This window comes from Pteronotus mesoamericanus, unplaced genomic scaffold (assembly GCF_021234165.1).
Source record: "Pteronotus mesoamericanus isolate MK-2021 breed Mesoamerican mustached bat unplaced genomic scaffold, CSHL_Meso_final contig_502, whole genome shotgun sequence".
NCBI lineage: Eukaryota > Metazoa > Chordata > Mammalia > Chiroptera > Mormoopidae > Pteronotus > Pteronotus mesoamericanus.
In genome coordinates this window covers 2,404,531-2,420,564 of record NW_026555187.1, presented here as the reverse complement: position 1 = coordinate 2,420,564, position 16,034 = coordinate 2,404,531, and the positions used below count along the sequence as shown (strand labels likewise).

Here is a 16,034-nt window from a genome sequence, read left to right as displayed (position 1 = left end):
CGTTGGCATTGTCACAGTTGTCTTATTACATAGTTACAGTTTTCTGCCTGTCGTCTCCTTTGTCTCTGCCTCTCAGTTCTCTGTCTGCCCCACTCCTGTGTCTCTGCCTCTCTCCCCCGTCTGTCTCTGGGTTTGGATCAGTGTTCCACGCTCACCCCCGTCCCTTCCCCACCCTTACCCCACCCCCCAGGCCATTTCCTACTCCTTCGGGCTCCCCAACGCCCTCCCCACTACCCCTCCGCGGAGGGCCCGCAGGGGGCGCTGCGGCCGGCCTCGGGGAGGCGGGGAGGCGGGGAGGCGAGGAGGCGGAGCGGGCGGCGGCCTCGCCGGGACCGGCTGCGATGGGACCGGAGGCGGCGCGGTCGGCAGCGGCAGCGCAGACAAAGGCGCGGGCGGCGCGGACGGCGAGGAGGGCGCGGGGAGTCGGCGCCGTGGGCCGCACCCGACTCCGCTGGGACACTCACGGGGCGCCCGGCCAACAGGGTGAGCCCGGCCGACCGAGCCTGAGCGCGGGCGCGGGGGCCCCGAAGTTCGGAGGCCGGGGGAGGGCTCAGGGGTCCCGAAGTTCTGGACGCAGGGGCGGGGAGCGGCCCGGGAAGTTCCGAAGTACCAGGTCTTGCCGGGGCTCAGGGGCCTCGAAGTTCCGGAGCTCAGGTCGGGGAGGGGACAGTGCGAAGGGTTTCCAAAGTTCCACGCCCAGCGTCGCAGGAGGCTGCGAAGGTGCCTTGGAAGTTCCAGACCTGGGGGTAAGGGGCCAGCGCGAGGGGATCCCGAAATTCCGGAACTCGGGATGGAAGGGTGGCATGGGGTCCCCAAAACTCAGGAATTGGGGCGGCGCAGAGGATGCCCGAAGTTATGGACCTGGGCTTGAGGAGGCAGATAATATGTCCCCGAAGTTCTTGACCCAGAGTCAGGGATCACGGAGATCTTGGAAGTTCCATTGTTGGGGACCACACATCCCGAAATTGAGTCACGCACTGGGTCCCCTACTGCTGACGCATGTGGGGACTCGAGCCTGACTGAATATCAGGATCCCGGACTGGGGCGCTTGGGGTGGGGCTTCGCCCGCACAAGCGATTAAGGATCCCGGGCACCGGGCGGGGTCGGGCCCCCTCCGGAGCCTCGCGGCCGGCAGCGCCCGAGGCGCGTGACTGGTTGGTGAGTAACTTTCCCCAAACGCGCAAGTCGCGGCAGGAGCGTCCCGGCCGGAAGGGCCAGAGTTCCTGGGACCCCTGAGCCCCGGAGTCCCAGGACTCGCCTCCAAACTCGGCCGGAGCTGCCGCCCCTCCCCCACCAGAGGCTCCGGTTTCAGATCCTGTGACCAGGACAGCAGCTGCCCATGACTGGGGGCGGAGGGAGTGTGTGTGGAAGGGGGCGTCACCCCCACCACGAAGACCACTAAGCCTGGGTGTCTCTTCCCCCAGCTTGACTCCCCCTCCCCCAGGTCCCTCCTGAGTGCCCTGCAGATCCTGGATGCAAGTTTGAGAGCGCAGGGGGAGGGTCAGGAAGTCTTCCCGGGCAGCTGTTCCTGGCTCCTGTGGGTGGTGGTTAGAGGAACCAACGGAGGCTAAAGAGCCCACCTCCCAGCCCTGGGTTCCACCCAGCTCCCCATGCTACTGGGAGTGAGTGGTGATGGGCGATCTGGTGGTGGGCACCAGCGTGGTCCTGTTTGGCTACATCTTATCTTTTTGACAAGGATGGGGGCTCCCTAATTGGACTTTGACACTAAGTCTGTGCGTGAGCGCTAGAGTGAAAATGGAGAGGTCCCTCTGTGAGGCCAGTGGGAGCTGGTCTGCCAGTAGTTGCCTTTTGATGCCACAGTTTTTGCTAGAGGCCCTGGTTTGAGGAGTGATGGGTGAATGTGTGGCCAAGTGTTGAGCGGGACCTGATGTTGGCCTCTTCAGCCCACCCTGAGACTGAGGGGGCTTCCCTGGGGATCCACGAACCCAGACAATGATGGTTTTATGCTGAGACGTCAGCAGCCACCTGGCTCCTTTCAGAGAGCCGTCTCCTGCCCAAGGTGTTGTGGGGACTTCTCCAGGTAGAGATAGTCGGGGTCTCCTTGCTCTGAGTGATCTACTGATTCCCCTACCTTTTTGTTTGAAATTCTGTGTATGGTCCATCTGTGAATGCTGTGTCAGGTCCTGAGGTTGGACCTGCTTGACCTCTCTCAGCTTGTCCTGGGCGGACACTCACAAGCCCCCTCTACCCCAGAGACCGAACCAGCAGCTCGTGCCACCCCTCAGGCTGCCCCTTGGAGCCCACCCAGCCCAGCCTGACCAATGTCCACAGCCAGGTGAGCCCCTGCCTGCAGCGGCTTGGCCCTGAGCCTCACGAGGGGTGCCTGCCTCCCCGCTGAGCGCCCTCTTCCCATGCAGGGAGCAGCCCATCTTCAGCACACGGGCGCATGTGTTCCAGATCGACCCAGCCACCAAGCGGAACTGGATCCCTGCGGGCAAACATGCACTCACCGTCTCCTACTTCTATGATGCCACCCGCAATGTCTACCGAATCATCAGCATTGGAGGCGCCAAGGTCCTGGCGGGGACTGGTTGGGGTGGCAGGTGACAGGGCTTTCAGCGATAGGCCTGGGTCTGATTCTTGCCTTGCTGTGTGTGCCCAGGGTTGGTCATGCCCTGATCCTTTCTGGGCCTCAGTCTCTCTTCCTCCTGAAAGGGCTCAGACCAAGGACCTCGGAGGCACTAATACAAAGGGATACCCAAGTGGTCTTATGTTTATTGTTAGCAGTCCCATAAGTCTTGAACTTTGCTCTTTCTTCCCAGGCCATTATCAATAGCACTGTCACCCCCAACATGACCTTCACCAAAACCTCCCAGAAGTTTGGACAGTGGGCAGACAGTCGCGCCAACACTGTTTACGGCCTTGGCTTTGCTTCTGAACAGCATCTGACCCAGGTGGGTCTCAGGGGTACATGGTGGTAGCAACAAGACTGCACCTGGGCCTTTCTCTTGAGTACACTGGGGACCCTGGGCAGGTGCTGGGCCTCCACCTTCCCAGCTGCAGAATTGGGAAGCCCTTTCCCAGTTCATCCCCTGGCTCACATCCCAGCTCTGCAGGCCACCTGCTCCAATTTCAACACACCCTGCCCTTCGCTGGGTTCCTGGGATGGGCTGGGTGTTTTCCCACACCTGGTAGCGCTACATCATCACTTCCTTCCACCCTCTGCTGTCTCTAGACAACTGTTCTAAACACTCTTTTCCTGGAGGGTTGGTTAGTGCTCTCTGAGTCCTCCTGAGGACTCTGAGCCCTGCTGAGGGCATGACAACTTCTTCTCTTCTAATAGCCTCCGTTTTCCTTACGTATTTAGATCTTGGATTTATTTCGGTGGGTAGTGTAAGGTAGGAGTCTTTTATTCCCACATGAGTATCCAGTGGATGTTGGACCATTTTTGAAAAACCAGTTGCCCCCAGTAAATTGCCCTGGCCCCTTTGCACAAATCAAGTGGCTGTATATGTGTAAATATTTCCTTTAAAAATTATTTTCAAACTAAGTAAATTTATTTTAAAGTGAAAAAAAAAGGAGTGTAGCCTGCCCTAATAGGAAATGTAAACATTAATACAACTAAAATGAAAACAGGACAATAACTTTCTCACTGGCTAGGACACAGATCCCAAGATCCTGCTCTCTCTTTGTCATACAACAAAGGATATTTACACTTATCCCAGACAGTAAAGATAGGTTAGCACCCACCGGAGGCTCTCCTTGCTGAAATAAGCCTGATTGAGAAGGAAAGGGGATCCTCTTCTCGGGGTGGCTCAGTGCACGCCTCCTCCCTGGGCCTCCACCCCCGCCCTCAAACCCATTCTTCTCACTGAGGCATCATTTTCCAAGCCTTCCCACTCCCAGTTCGTGAGATGAGTAGATGCATGGAATTCCTAAAGTCCCTTCATAAGTGACAAAGACGATGCTGGCTGGGGGTAACCTGGTGGGGCCCCAGGGGAGGAGGCCAGGGATTTGTTGATTGTCTGTTCCTGTCACCCCTCCTCAGTTTGCTGAGAAGTTCCAGGAAGTGAAGGAAGCAGCGAGACTGGCGAGGGAGAAATCTCAGGATGGGGGGGAGCTCACCAGCCCAGCCCTGGGGCTCTCCACCCACCAGGTCAGCACTCCCTGTCCGGTGCCTGCCTGGCAGTGTTGCGGGGGGAGGGGGAGGCGGGTTGTGTCCCTGCATTGTGTTGTGCTGCTGCCCACAACCAAATGCTCACAGATTGTGGCAGGGGCCACGGAAGAGGAATGTGGGTGCCATGGAGCATGTCCGGGGGGATCTGGCCCAGCTTTGGCCAGCTCAGATGACCAAGTCAAACCGTGGAAGTTGAGATAGCTAAGGGCGGGGGGGGGGGGGCGGGGGGGCGGGGTGCAGAGTAAAGAACTGTTTCTGGGCAGTCTCCCCGGCCCCCCCCCCCGTTCATTTATTCAGCATAATTAATGAACTACCTACCGTGTGCCTGGCCCAGGGCTGGGCTGGGGTTACAGAGATGAAAAAGGAGGCTGGGCCCTGCCCTCAGGGACCTACGAGGTGGATTCGTGTAGTTCAGCCTGGTGGAGAGGGCTTCCTGTCAGGATCTAAAATGAATGTTGCAATTCGGCCCCAGAGGGGGACTGTTCCTAGGGTTTCAGATTGCCCCCACCCCCGCCAGCGCTGCAGACAGATTTCAAGTATCTCAGCGGGTTTAAACTGGCCTGCAATCAGGTTAGCTCCGGGGAAATCGATGAGAACCCAGGCAGGCGAGGTTGGGGGCCAGGGTCCGGAATTCCGCTCTAGGGACCTTGGGGAACCATGGAGGTTGGGTGAGGGCAAGGCGCGCTCGGATCCCAGTGCCGGGAGGGAGGCCTGCCTGCGGTCAAGACCCCAGCGACATCAGCCCTGTCCCTAACCATGATCTTCTAACCGGTCTTTGACTGAAGCCCACTCCCGGTGACCCGCTTCTGCCCACACCCTTAGGTGCCCCCGACCCCCCTCGTCAGCGCCAATGGCCCCCCCAGCGACGAGAAACTGTTCCGCAGTCAAAGCGCCGAAGCCCCTGGCCCCGCAGAACGGGAGCGGCTCAAGAAGATGCTGTCAGAGGGGTGAGGGGTAGGGCGGGGCACAGGGCCGCGGCGGAAAGGGCTGCCGGAGGAGCTTCTCAGAAGCCGCTGGAGCGCGACCGGCGGTGGATCTGGCCGCCGCCCCAAAGCCTGGGGACCGGGGAGGTGGCTGACCGCAATCCTGCCCCCTCTGGAGCCGACCGCGCCCTTCCACGCGCTCGGGCTTTGGCCACGCCTTCCAGGGGAGGATCCGCCCCTCCCCGTTCACACCTCTCCCGAGTAGTTCTGAACCCGCAGGTGCCTCCCAACGCCACCCTGTTCTGGCTAGGTCCCTGTGGGCTGACCCCGGGTCCGCGCCGCATTCCCATTGTCGCACCGAGCAAACACCAGGCGCCTACTCTGACCCCGCCCTCGACAAGGATCCGTCGCCCAGCCCTAGCCACGTCTCCGGCAACACCCGCCTTCCCGGGACGTTCGAGCCCCGGCTCCGTCCCCACCCACCGTTCCGCCTCTTACCCCGCCCCGGCCCATTGTGGTACTGCTCGCAGCCCGCCGAGTCCGGTGCGGCCTTGCCCGTTACCCAGTAGGGCCTACTAGCCCCGCCCCCGGCCCGGGGCAGCCCCGCCCCCTCGCCTAACGCCGGCCAGCCTAGCTGGACAGCGTGGTGACCCCTGCGTCCCCGCAGCTCCGTGGGCGAGGTACAATGGGAGGCCGAGTTCTTCGCGCTGCAGGACAGCAACAACAAGTTGGCGGGCGCCTTGCGAGAGGCCAACGCAGCCGCCGCGCAATGGAGGCAGCAGCTGGAGGCCCAGCGTGCAGAGGCCGAGCGGCTGCGGCAGCGGGTGAGAGGCTCTCATCCCTCTTCTAGACCCCATGGCCCTGGCAACTCTGGAGCCCCTTCCTGCACACGTCCTGTCTGTCCTGGGTTCACTGACTGTCTGTGTGATCTCTACAGATCACTTCCCTGAGCCTTGGTTTTGTGCCCTGTAAAATGGGTCTGATAAAGCGCCCACCTCAAAGGGGTATCAGACCCTAAAGTCTTCCCTGCCAGGGGCGGGGTGGTAGCTCCAAGCAGCGGGGATGAATGCCTAGTCATGGGCGGGATTGAGCAGAAGGCAGGTTCTCAGGAAGGTGCTGACCTTTCCACGCAGGTGGCTGAGCTGGAGACCCAGATAGCCGCAGAACCAACCCCAGTCAGTGAGAAGGAGGGGCCAGGCGAGGTGCTGGAGCAGCTGGAGTCCCTAGTGCAAACCAAGGACCAGGTGAGCACTGAGCTTGTGAGAGTATGTGTGTGCATGTGTGTCCCCAGGCCTCACCGTCCCTGACCTCCCATGGAGGAGCCAGGACCCCCAGAGCACCCTGGGAACTCTTCTCCACTAGGAGATCCAGACCCTGAAGAGCCAGGCTGGTGGGCCCCGAGAAGCCCCTGACACAGTGGAGCGTGAGGAGACACAGCAGAAGGTGCAGGTGTGTGGTGGCAGGGCGTGGGGTGACTGCACCTGGGCAGCCAGCCCCTGGTGTGGGACAGACTTGGTATCTTCCCTTCCTGGAGCGTCCCCCTGAGCCTGTTTCTCTACCTGTAAACTGGTCAGGACGACATCTATCTCAAGTTATGAAGCATCGGGAAGACCAGGTGCATGAAAGGTCCGAGGTGGCTGTTAGTAGTAGTGTTTTATATTCATCCATTTATTCGACATGCAGTTTTTGAGTTCCCACTGAGCTCCCATTCTTGACCCCTGCCAAGTCCTCACACATCCCCAGCCTAAGTTCAGGAGGTTGCATGTGAGCCCAGGTCTGGTTGGCCTGGCTCTCACTAAAAGCTTTATCCGAGGAACATTCATGGGGGGCATGTCCTGTGAGTCTGCAGGTGGAGGTATTAAAGGATCTGGTGCCCCCAAAATTGTCCTGGGGAGAAACTGTAGAAATGCTCACTATTGTCTCCTGGGCAGTGTGTATTACGTGCAAAGGCCCTGAGATGGTTGGGACATTAGCGTGTTCAAGGAACCACAAGACCAGTGAGGCCGAATTGAAATGAGGAGGGGGATAGTGTGGATTTCATCCCCAGCCTGATGGGTCACAGGAGGGCTTTCAGAAGAGGGATGTGATCAATTCTGTGATGTTCAAATTGGCAGGGGGACCAAGGAGTATCTTTAGCACAGGTGGCAGGGAGACCAGGAGATGGAGGGAGCTTGGCCCATTGGGGTCTCTGGGGATGGCACTCATGCTAGATACCCCAGGCGGAGCTGTTGATCCTGGACACTCTTGGGGGCCCTCAACCCTGCCTGCCTTCTCCTTGCAGGACCTGGAAACCCGTAATGTGGAGTTGGAACACCAGCTGCGGATGACAGAGCGCAGCCTTGACGAAGCTCGGGCTGACCGGGAGCGGACAAGGGCTGAGCTGGGCCGGGCCGCACAGCTTCTGGATGTCAGGCTGTTTGAGCTGAGCGAGCTTCGGGAAGGCCTAGCCCGCTTGGCTGAGGGTACGCCCTGAGCCCGGCTCAGCAGCCAGTCCTCGTAGGAGCTGAGGGCTATGGGAGCAGGTTTTATACAAATGCTTTTGGCTGGGGCATGGGCTGGCCGCAGGCGGTCCAGCAGGCTTCGTGCCCTGGCAAGGACTGGGGCGACTCAGCCCCAAGGAGGGCCTGGCCACTCACAGCTCAGGGGCTGTTTGGGGCTTTTCATTGTATAGGATTTCTAGAATCCCCAGGGCACATGCTAGTGCCCAGATTACATTTCTAAGCATGGTTATGTGTGTGTGTAATGTGTGAGCACCTAAATTCCATCACTGGACACTCTCCTGTGTCCTCTTGGGTACACCTTAGCTGCCCCCTGTCCGTGTAGGGCTGGAAAGCCACTTGCAGGCGAGGATGATGCAGCTCATAGCCCAAGGGGATGCCCACATAGCTCCACCTGGTCCTGCTGCCCCCAGCCCTTGGGGCTCAGCCCATGTTATCTAGTTATCAGTTTGGACTTAGGTGGCCCCTGGTAAGCCCCCTTTTACTCTGGCTAGGGACCCCAAAATTGATGAACTAGACGGGCAGAGCAGCTCCCGGACCCCAGCCACGTTCACCAGGGAAGCGGATGACATTCTCACCCACCTCATGGCCACATCTGGAGAGGTGCAGTTGCTGTGTCCATTTCCCAAATGAGGAAACCGAGACCCCCCCAAGGGGCTCTACCAACCCAGGGCCAACCAGCTGGAACAGCCAGCACTGCAGTTCAAAGCTCTGGGCTTGGCCCAGCAGGAAAGGAAAACTGTGGGTGTCTAGAGCAACATGAGGTACTGGGGGGCTTAAAAAGTTCAAGAGGCTGTACCCTCCTCCCCTGGCCCTGCTCCTTGAGAGTCAGACTGGGTAAGTTGAAAGACTCATTTATTGAGTGCCTCCTGGAAATGATACACCTTCACTTTTGGGTCCCATGGTACCCTCTGCGGTGACCCTGGACTGGGGTCACTGTGTGGATATAGGCCCAATAGCTAGAGTTCTTTCCTTTACTGCGTGACTTTTGGCCACGGCTTTGAGAAGGAGCCAGTCAGGGCCACAGGGTAGAAGAGCCACATACTGCACAATGTGGGTGTCCATGGCCTCACTGCAGGGGGGAGGTAGGCAGGGGGGCTGTCAACAGAAGAGCCTCCACTCTCTCCAACCCACAGCTCGATGAGGGAGTCTCAGGCTGGGCAGGTGGGGGGCAAGCCAGCCTCAGGCTGGGCCCTGCGTGGGTGCTGGGGCCGAGCCGGCCTCCGGCTGGGCCCTGGTTAGGCGCCTCTTGCGGCCAGCCCCACGAGCCTTCTGCCGCTGCAGCACGTGCTCCACCTGCTCCTTGAAGCGCCGGTTCTTCTGCTTGATCTTGGCCAGCTCAGCCTTGCGCTTGGCCTCCAGGTCAGGGTCCTGTCTCGGGAAGGATGGAGAGGTGACTGAGCAGGTCATCTGCTACTTCAGGAACCCTGCCCCCTACCTGCTGGCTCAGCCCTCACCTTTCCTTCCAGGATCAACTGCTTCCGCTTGTTAATTTCCTTCTTTTCATCAAAGTTGGCTGCCTCGAGTTTCTGGGGTGGGGAGAGAGGGAGAGCCCATTCAGGGGGGGGAGGCCGGGGGAGAGACCCATTTAGAAGAGAGGACCCTGGGTCCTGAGGCTCAGCTGCCCAACACTCACAATCTCGCATTCCCTCCGGACCACATTGACCTGCGTGAGAATCTGCAGCACCTCAGCCTCCTCCACCACAAACTCCTCCAGCTTCTTCTCTGTGGGGAGAGAGGGAGCCATGGGAAGGGGAAGACAAACATGACAGGGAAAGGGGTGTCAGCCACATAGTGAGTTCCCAGTGCGGTGGAGCATGCATGCCTTCTGGGGTTCTATCAGATAAGTCCCCCAGAATCTGGGACTTCCAACCTACAGACAGCTCTTTTAATATTTTTTTTTTCTGTGTGTGGTTACCAACACTGGATTAGGAGTAAATTTTTTTAACAGTATCCTTTAAAGTCAAGGTGTTTCTGAATTTTAGGACAGTTAATGCGGTGACTGGAGACGCCTTAGTAGTTCTTGGTCTTGGCTACACATTAAACCACCCAAGGGAGATTTTAAACACTCAGGACCCATCCCTAGGGCTCTGACCCATCCACACCGCATGGTCTCAGGAACCAAAGGTCCTGCCCACCAGATGCGGCTTTCAGCTGCTGGGCCCATTATGGGGATCTTCTGATTCCATAATTGGGCAAGAGAGGTGCTGGCTGGGTACGTAGCTCAGCTGATTATAGTGCTGTCCCAATTCACAAAAGTTGTGGGTTTGATGAAGGCAAAAATAAGGGGAACAACAAACCAGTGTTTCTCCCTCTCTCTACCAATCAATAAAATTTAAAACACAATTGGGCAAATGCACCTTCTCTGGGGGTTGCATAGGAAGGAAAGTGCTGCTCACGTGCGAAAGCAGGTGGGCATCCCAGCCCGGCCCCTTACTCACTGATCTGCTCCTCGATGGCATGTACCAGGTGGATGTCATACTGTGTTACCAGTGTAATAGCCTGTCCCTGACGCCCTGTGAAGACACACCACAGTTACCTGCTGTGTGCCAGGGGCCAGGATGAGGGCTCAACAGAGGCAGGTCAGGATGCCTCTCAGCTGCCGGGAACGGACCTTGGTGGGTAGGTGTAGCAGGTGAAGGAAACCCAGGACGTCAGGGCTTGACCCTCAGCCAGACTTGTGCAGCGGGAGGGTCTGTCCCAGGGGAGCTGCAGGACACCAGGGAGAGGTGGCTCTCCTGCCAGCATGGCCCTACATGGAAGTGGGTGACGTGGCTGACCTTCCTTTTCGGCAGGGCTGCCAGGGAGCCCAGGGAGTTAAGTCAGCAATAAGCCCTGGCAGGCCTCAGCCTGGGTTTCTGCAGGTGAGTTCTTCAGTTCTCTGTTTCTGTGACAGTGACTAGTGCCGCACGAGCACTGGCAGCTGACAAGGGCCATGACCCTTGGAGCAGTAAGGCCCAGGGTGCAGATGTGACCTGCCTGAGGCTATAGGACAGCAAGAACAGGCCCAGCACAGCCCCAGAGGCCAATCTCTCCCCACTCCAGGCTTGAGAAAAATCTCACAAATGCAGCACCCCCCGCCCACCCCCCAGCAGGGCTGCGAGCAGAGACAGATGCCTCCTCGGCCCCTGGCTAGGGTCACAGTGAAAGGCTAAACTCGGACACCACATCCCATAGGGCAACATCACACCCACCAAGGCTCATGGACCCCCTCCCTGCAAAGTCCTGACTGGCAGCCCTGACAAGTGAAGAGGACTGGAGTGAGCAACAGGGAGTGGTGAGGACTGGGGCAGCGTGCCATGTCCCAAGGAGACAGTGTGTGGGTCACATGCAGGAGCCAAAATGCTCCCGCCTTTGCTTTTTAAAGAACTCCCCAACCTGCAAACACTGCCTCTAACGTCTCTCACCCGCTGTGGGCTGTATCCCTGCCATGTCCCACCAGCTCATGACTCTGGCTCGTCAGTGTGTGCAGACTGGAGGGGTGGGTCCCCAAAGGCCACCCTGCCCCATCTGCTCACCTGCACGGGCTGTCCGGCCGACTCGGTGGATGTAGATCTTGGGGAGCCCAGGGGTGTTGTGATTAATGACCACCTGCACTGTGGGAATGTCCAGGCCCCTGGAGGCAGAGGGCAGTCAGCACCACCGCCCACATGGTGAAACCAAGGCAAGGACTCACCAAGGCCACTTAGCAGTGAAGCTGGGGTTGCCCAACCCTTGCCTGAGGCCAGTCTTCCCCTCTGGCCCTTCTGTGGGGTCATCACTGAGCCAGCACATGGGAGGCAGTACCCTGGGCTGCTCACCGGGAAGCCACGTCTGTTGCGATTAGGATCCGATAGATGCTGGACTTGAACTTGGCCAGGGCAGCAAAGCGTTCTTTCTGTGCCAGATGAAGGAGAGAATTGGGGGGATGGAGCTGGGTGTCAGGCAGCACCTTGGTAAATGAGCACTTACTATACAAGGCCTGGGGATAGGCTGGACGCCAGGATGTCCTACCCTCATAGGGCTCACAGTCCAGTGAGGGAGGTGACTGTGAAAAAGCCAAGCTGGGACAGACAGGGGTGGCAGGAAGAGTGTTCCAGGCAGAGGGAAGAGCCTAGGCAAAGGCTGTGGGGTTGAGAGCAGTCTCACGCAAGGCTGGTGGGCGGGGGTGGGTCTCCTTACCTGTTTCATCATAGAATGCAGAGCCACTGTGGGAAAGTTGAACTTGCGTAGCATCATGCACAGGACTTGGCAGGTCCTGGTGGGAAAGACACATTGTCAGCCCCTCCAAAGCTGAGGTGCTGGAAAAGTGCTCCTGCCCCTACCCCATGTCTCAGACCCCAAGCAGGTGGCCCTGCACAGATGGGAAAGGGCAAGCAAAGGTGCACTGATATCCTCTCTGCTGACTCCTCTCCTGGCCTAACAAGAGTGAGTCCCACGTCCTGACTTCTTTCTTTGAGTAGCCAATTAATTCTTGGTAGGGCAGCACCAATTAGGAGATCCCTTCAAAATAACATGGACTACCTATTTACTAGTTCATACTAGAACAGTCTACAGCTTCTTGACAGTCCCCCAAGGTGCTTCGGAAGATTCTAAGGTCCCTGGGATTATGGGGAAGACAGTGCCAGGTGCGGGTGCTACTGCCCTGGGCCTCAGTGATACCCTTAGACCGCAGCGAATAGGCTGCTCCATGGCTGGCGACAGCCATGGGCCCCTGGCCCTTCAGTTAAGAGCAGATCTAAGAAACCCCAAATCCTGGCTCTGCCTTCAGAAGAGGTGACCCTGGTAATCACTTGATCTTTCTGAGCCTCACTGAGCATCTGCCAAAACCTCTGGTCTGAACAGAGGCCCTGGAGTGCTGAGACTGGCTGTGTGCTCCCATCTGTGACCTCAGGCCACCTCTGGGGCCTCCATAAAGGGCTGCGGGAGCCGGCCCCACTGAGCTCACTTGCATGTGTTGGTGAAGATGATGATGGACCAGTCCTCATGCTCATCCTGGAAGTTCTGGATCAGGTGGACCAAGTAGGCGTCCTTGACCTTCTCAGGCACCAACAGGTAGCGCTGGTCTAGCTGTTCTACCGTGCGCACCCTGGGGAGGGGTGGGCCTCAGTTTCCCCCGTCTGTTGAATTTCAGTCAATGTCCTTCCCCACATATAGGCAATAACTTCCATTGGCTGTAACTCCACCACCTCCTCCTGTCCGCCCCCCACCACCCCTCGACTGTGGCTATGGACTCACGGGGCCTGAGCCTCCCAGAAGAAGGGCTGGTTGGTGGCCAGGCCCTGCAGCTCCCTGAGTGTGTCGGTTAGGGTGGCACTGAAGAGCAGCGTCTGCCTACGGGCAGGCACGGCTGCCAGGATGACCTCCAGGTCTGCCGTGAAGTCAGTGCAGCCCTGCTCCAACAGTCGGTCTGCCTCATCCATCACCTGCAATGCCGGCAGCAGGGGGTAGTGGCAGGGTCTGAGCTAACGGCGCTGTCCAAGGTTGGTCTGCCTCCCGCACGTGTCTCCTTCTTAGCTTTGGTCGTGGGCCTGGGAGTACATTCCCTCAGGGTCTTGGAGGTCCTGCTCCCCAACTTATCTCAGCTCCAATGTCACTTCCTCAGACAGGCCCTGCTCCCAACCACCCTTGTTGGCACAGGCCACATCTTGTGGGTCTCTGAGCTGTCCCTGTCACATTCCTGACATTCTACTGGATGACCTGTGGGACATGTTTTCCAAATAGATGAATCAATGCCAAGGCCAACTCACCAGGAAGCGGATCTTCTTGATGCTGAAGGTATTGGAGCTGCGGAGGTGGTCCGCCAGGCGTCCTGGCGTGGCAATGACCACGTGTGGTTTCCGAGAGAGCTCCAGGGCCTGGGTCACCATGTCTGCAGGTGGAGGACAACAGGTGGGGCTGGGGGCGTGGTACGAGGCTGCAGGGGCCCCACACCCAGAGCCTCCCTGGGGCTCCCATACCCATGCCGCCGACGATGATGCAGTCTTTCAGGCCCAGAGGCTTCCCCAGGACGCGGAACTGCTCCGCAATCTGGTAGGCCAGCTCCCTGTGGGTGTGAAGGAGCCAGCTGGGTCACACAGAGGTTCTGTGCCTGCCTCCCATTACCATCTCCATCACTAGGGCTTCCTGACTCTGTCTCTTCCGTTCACACACCCTCCACAGCTCCCAGAGTCCTTTGGACAAAAGCTCTGACAATCAGTATGGGTGGCCTATATGGGCCCTGCCCCCTCACCAGACTGGACCCCACAATAGCCCATGGCCCCTCCCACCCAAACTGGCCTCTCCTCCTTCCATGTCCTCAGCAACAGCCTTGATACCAGTCACTAAAGCCTGAAACCCAAACATCAGTCCCTCCTCCCCTGGGGCTGGTCAGCGTCCAAGTCCCCTCCTCTCTACCCCTCAGCCCCAGATCCATCCGGGCCTCTCCACCACCTAGGTCTCCACTTCCTGGCCTATCCTGCCATCTCCTGCTCACACTCCCTCTAAATCAGTTCTAACTTGGCATTCGAAGCACTTCTCATGCTGCCTCTAACATACCTGGCCCTTGGTACCCTTTCTGTTCCCGCCTCTCACACTTCTGTATGAAGGCACTAGCAATTTCCTCTGCCCAGGTTACCTTTCCCCCAACTTATCCCTTTGAGAGGCCCTTCTCATCCTTTAAGCCACCCTTGAATGAAGACTTGCTTAACTCCACCCCTTCGCAGGCCACACTCTCACAGCATCCAGTGCCCACCTCTCCTGCCATTATAGAACTTATTATATCAGCCGCCGGCCCTATCTGACCAAGTACAGAAAACATGCCTATTCTTAAGTTACAAGACTACTGACAGCTCCTGTCTGACCAGCGCTTGCCCTGTGTCAAGCCCTGTACTCAACACTTTTCACATGCTCTCTCATTTAATTCTGCACCACCTCTAAGAGGAGGCATGGTTTCTCTCTCCATTTTGCACACAGGGAAAGTGTGGCTCAGAGAGGTGAAGGAGCTCGCCCAAGAGAATATGTTGGATAACTCACCCAGGAGGCCTGTGAGGAGCTCACCTGGTGGGTGTCAGGACGAGGCAGAAGATGCCGTAGGGATCCTCAGAGAGCTTCTGTAAGATGGGCAGGACAAACGCTGCTGTCTTGCCACTGCCGGTCTTAGCACAGCCCAGGCAGTCCCGACCTGGGCAGAGGGCAAAGTCACATCAACAGCTTAGGTGTACCCAGGTGCTCGTTGAGCAGTTACTGTGTGCCTGTTACTGGCCTATGCCCTTTCCATTCCCAGCATAGTGACAACTTTCCGTTGTCAAATCTTACTGTCAATTATCCATTGTCAATTTCCACCGGCAAGTTTTAGAAAAAGAGACCGTTATCATTTCTATTTAACAGAAGAGAAACTGAGACTCAGAGATTCACCCAGAAGCACAGGTGGTGAGTAGCAAACTAGACTGGAACCCACACCCACGACCCAAGATGCTACTAACCACTACCTCATTCTGACAATTCCCACCACCATCATCTGAGCTGAGGAATCTGGAATGCCCTCTTCCAATCTGCACCTTATGCTCCCTATATATTCTTGCACCTTTGTTTATTTAACCTGTCAACTTGTCACTTCCTAGACTTCCTGACGGTATCTCTGCAATGGTAAAAATGGGTTGGGTCAGGAGTGGGAGATGAGGGGTCATGGAACCAGAGTGTTGGACCTACCAGTAATTTTTAAAATGGATTTGACAAAGAGAGAGAAAGAGAAGTATCGACTTGCTGTTCCACCCATCCATGCTTTCATTTCTACCAATAATCTTGACGGCCTCGATTTTCACTTGTAAAACGAAGACAGTAGTGCCAGTTCTACCCAATTTTCCCAGTACTAACTAATCCCAGGTTAGTGATTCAACAAAACCTCCCTGAGTTCTGAGACTATGGAAGTTTCAGAGATTACATTACTTGTGAGGGGACACACGGTCAGTCAGTCGAGCAGCCTAAACGTCAACAACACTGCCTAATCTGCCTCCGGAATTCAAGTTCCTTGAAAAGCCCGAGGCTGCCCCTCGCCTCGCAGGACCAGCACCGGTAAAGGGAAGAGGAAAAGCGACAGGAGAGGAGACACCTCCTGCGAAAGACACCATGGTAAGGGAAGACGCCGGGCCATATTCACCTTCCAGGATGGCGGGGATACAGCCGAGCTGCACGGGTGTGGGCTGCTTCAAACCCAGCTGCCGACACTGTTCCACAAGCCACGATGACAGCCCTAGCTCCGCGAACCCAGCCATCTTCGCCGACAGCCGCTGGACCCACGTGAGACTCGCTTCCGGCGTGTACCAATGACGTCTTTAAAAATTTACCTTTGATTGGATCCGACTCCTGCGTGGCCCCACCCTTTTAAAATCTCGCCGTTCCCAGCCTCGCCCATCCCCCTACCATGTTTTCCTGAATTCCATTGGCTAGCACAATAAAATCAAACTACAATTCCCGGAATGCCCTGCGACACGCACTTGTGTCTCCCGCCCTTTACTC

General features: G+C 57.5%; 2 protein-coding genes across 3 annotated transcripts; one reads left to right on the top strand and one right to left on the bottom strand.

Moving 5' to 3' along the window:
- Positions 1–343: 343 nt before the first annotated feature.
- HOMER3 (homer scaffold protein 3) lies at positions 344–8,267 on the top strand. 2 transcript variants are annotated; one of them, XM_054578912.1, is made up of 10 exons: positions 344–483; positions 2,215–2,296; positions 2,379–2,535; positions 2,784–2,915; positions 4,010–4,117; positions 4,961–5,085; positions 5,729–5,885; positions 6,195–6,305; positions 6,424–6,510; positions 7,343–8,267. In XM_054578912.1, exons 2-10 carry the CDS (start codon positions 2,283–2,285, stop codon positions 7,532–7,534), a joined length of 1,083 nt encoding a protein of 360 aa, XP_054434887.1. In that variant the 5' UTR covers positions 344–483; positions 2,215–2,282; the 3' UTR covers positions 7,535–8,267. The 2 variants fall into 2 exon arrangements, with proteins under 2 accessions (XP_054434887.1, XP_054434888.1); XM_054578913.1 differs by having other exon boundaries at positions 2,142–2,296.
- Positions 8,268–8,397: 130 nt separating this feature from the next.
- On the bottom strand, positions 8,398–15,811 carry DDX49 (DEAD-box helicase 49). Its single transcript, XM_054578911.1, has 13 exons — positions 15,676–15,811; positions 14,577–14,700; positions 13,499–13,584; positions 13,289–13,410; positions 12,777–12,964; positions 12,487–12,627; positions 11,721–11,796; positions 11,360–11,436; positions 11,078–11,175; positions 10,001–10,075; positions 9,196–9,284; positions 9,017–9,088; positions 8,398–8,930 (listed from the first exon to the last, which is right to left on the bottom strand). Exons 1-13 carry the CDS (start codon positions 15,788–15,790, stop codon positions 8,742–8,744), a joined length of 1,452 nt encoding a protein of 483 aa, XP_054434886.1. The 5' UTR covers positions 15,791–15,811; the 3' UTR covers positions 8,398–8,741.
- Positions 15,812–16,034: the final 223 nt, after the last annotated feature.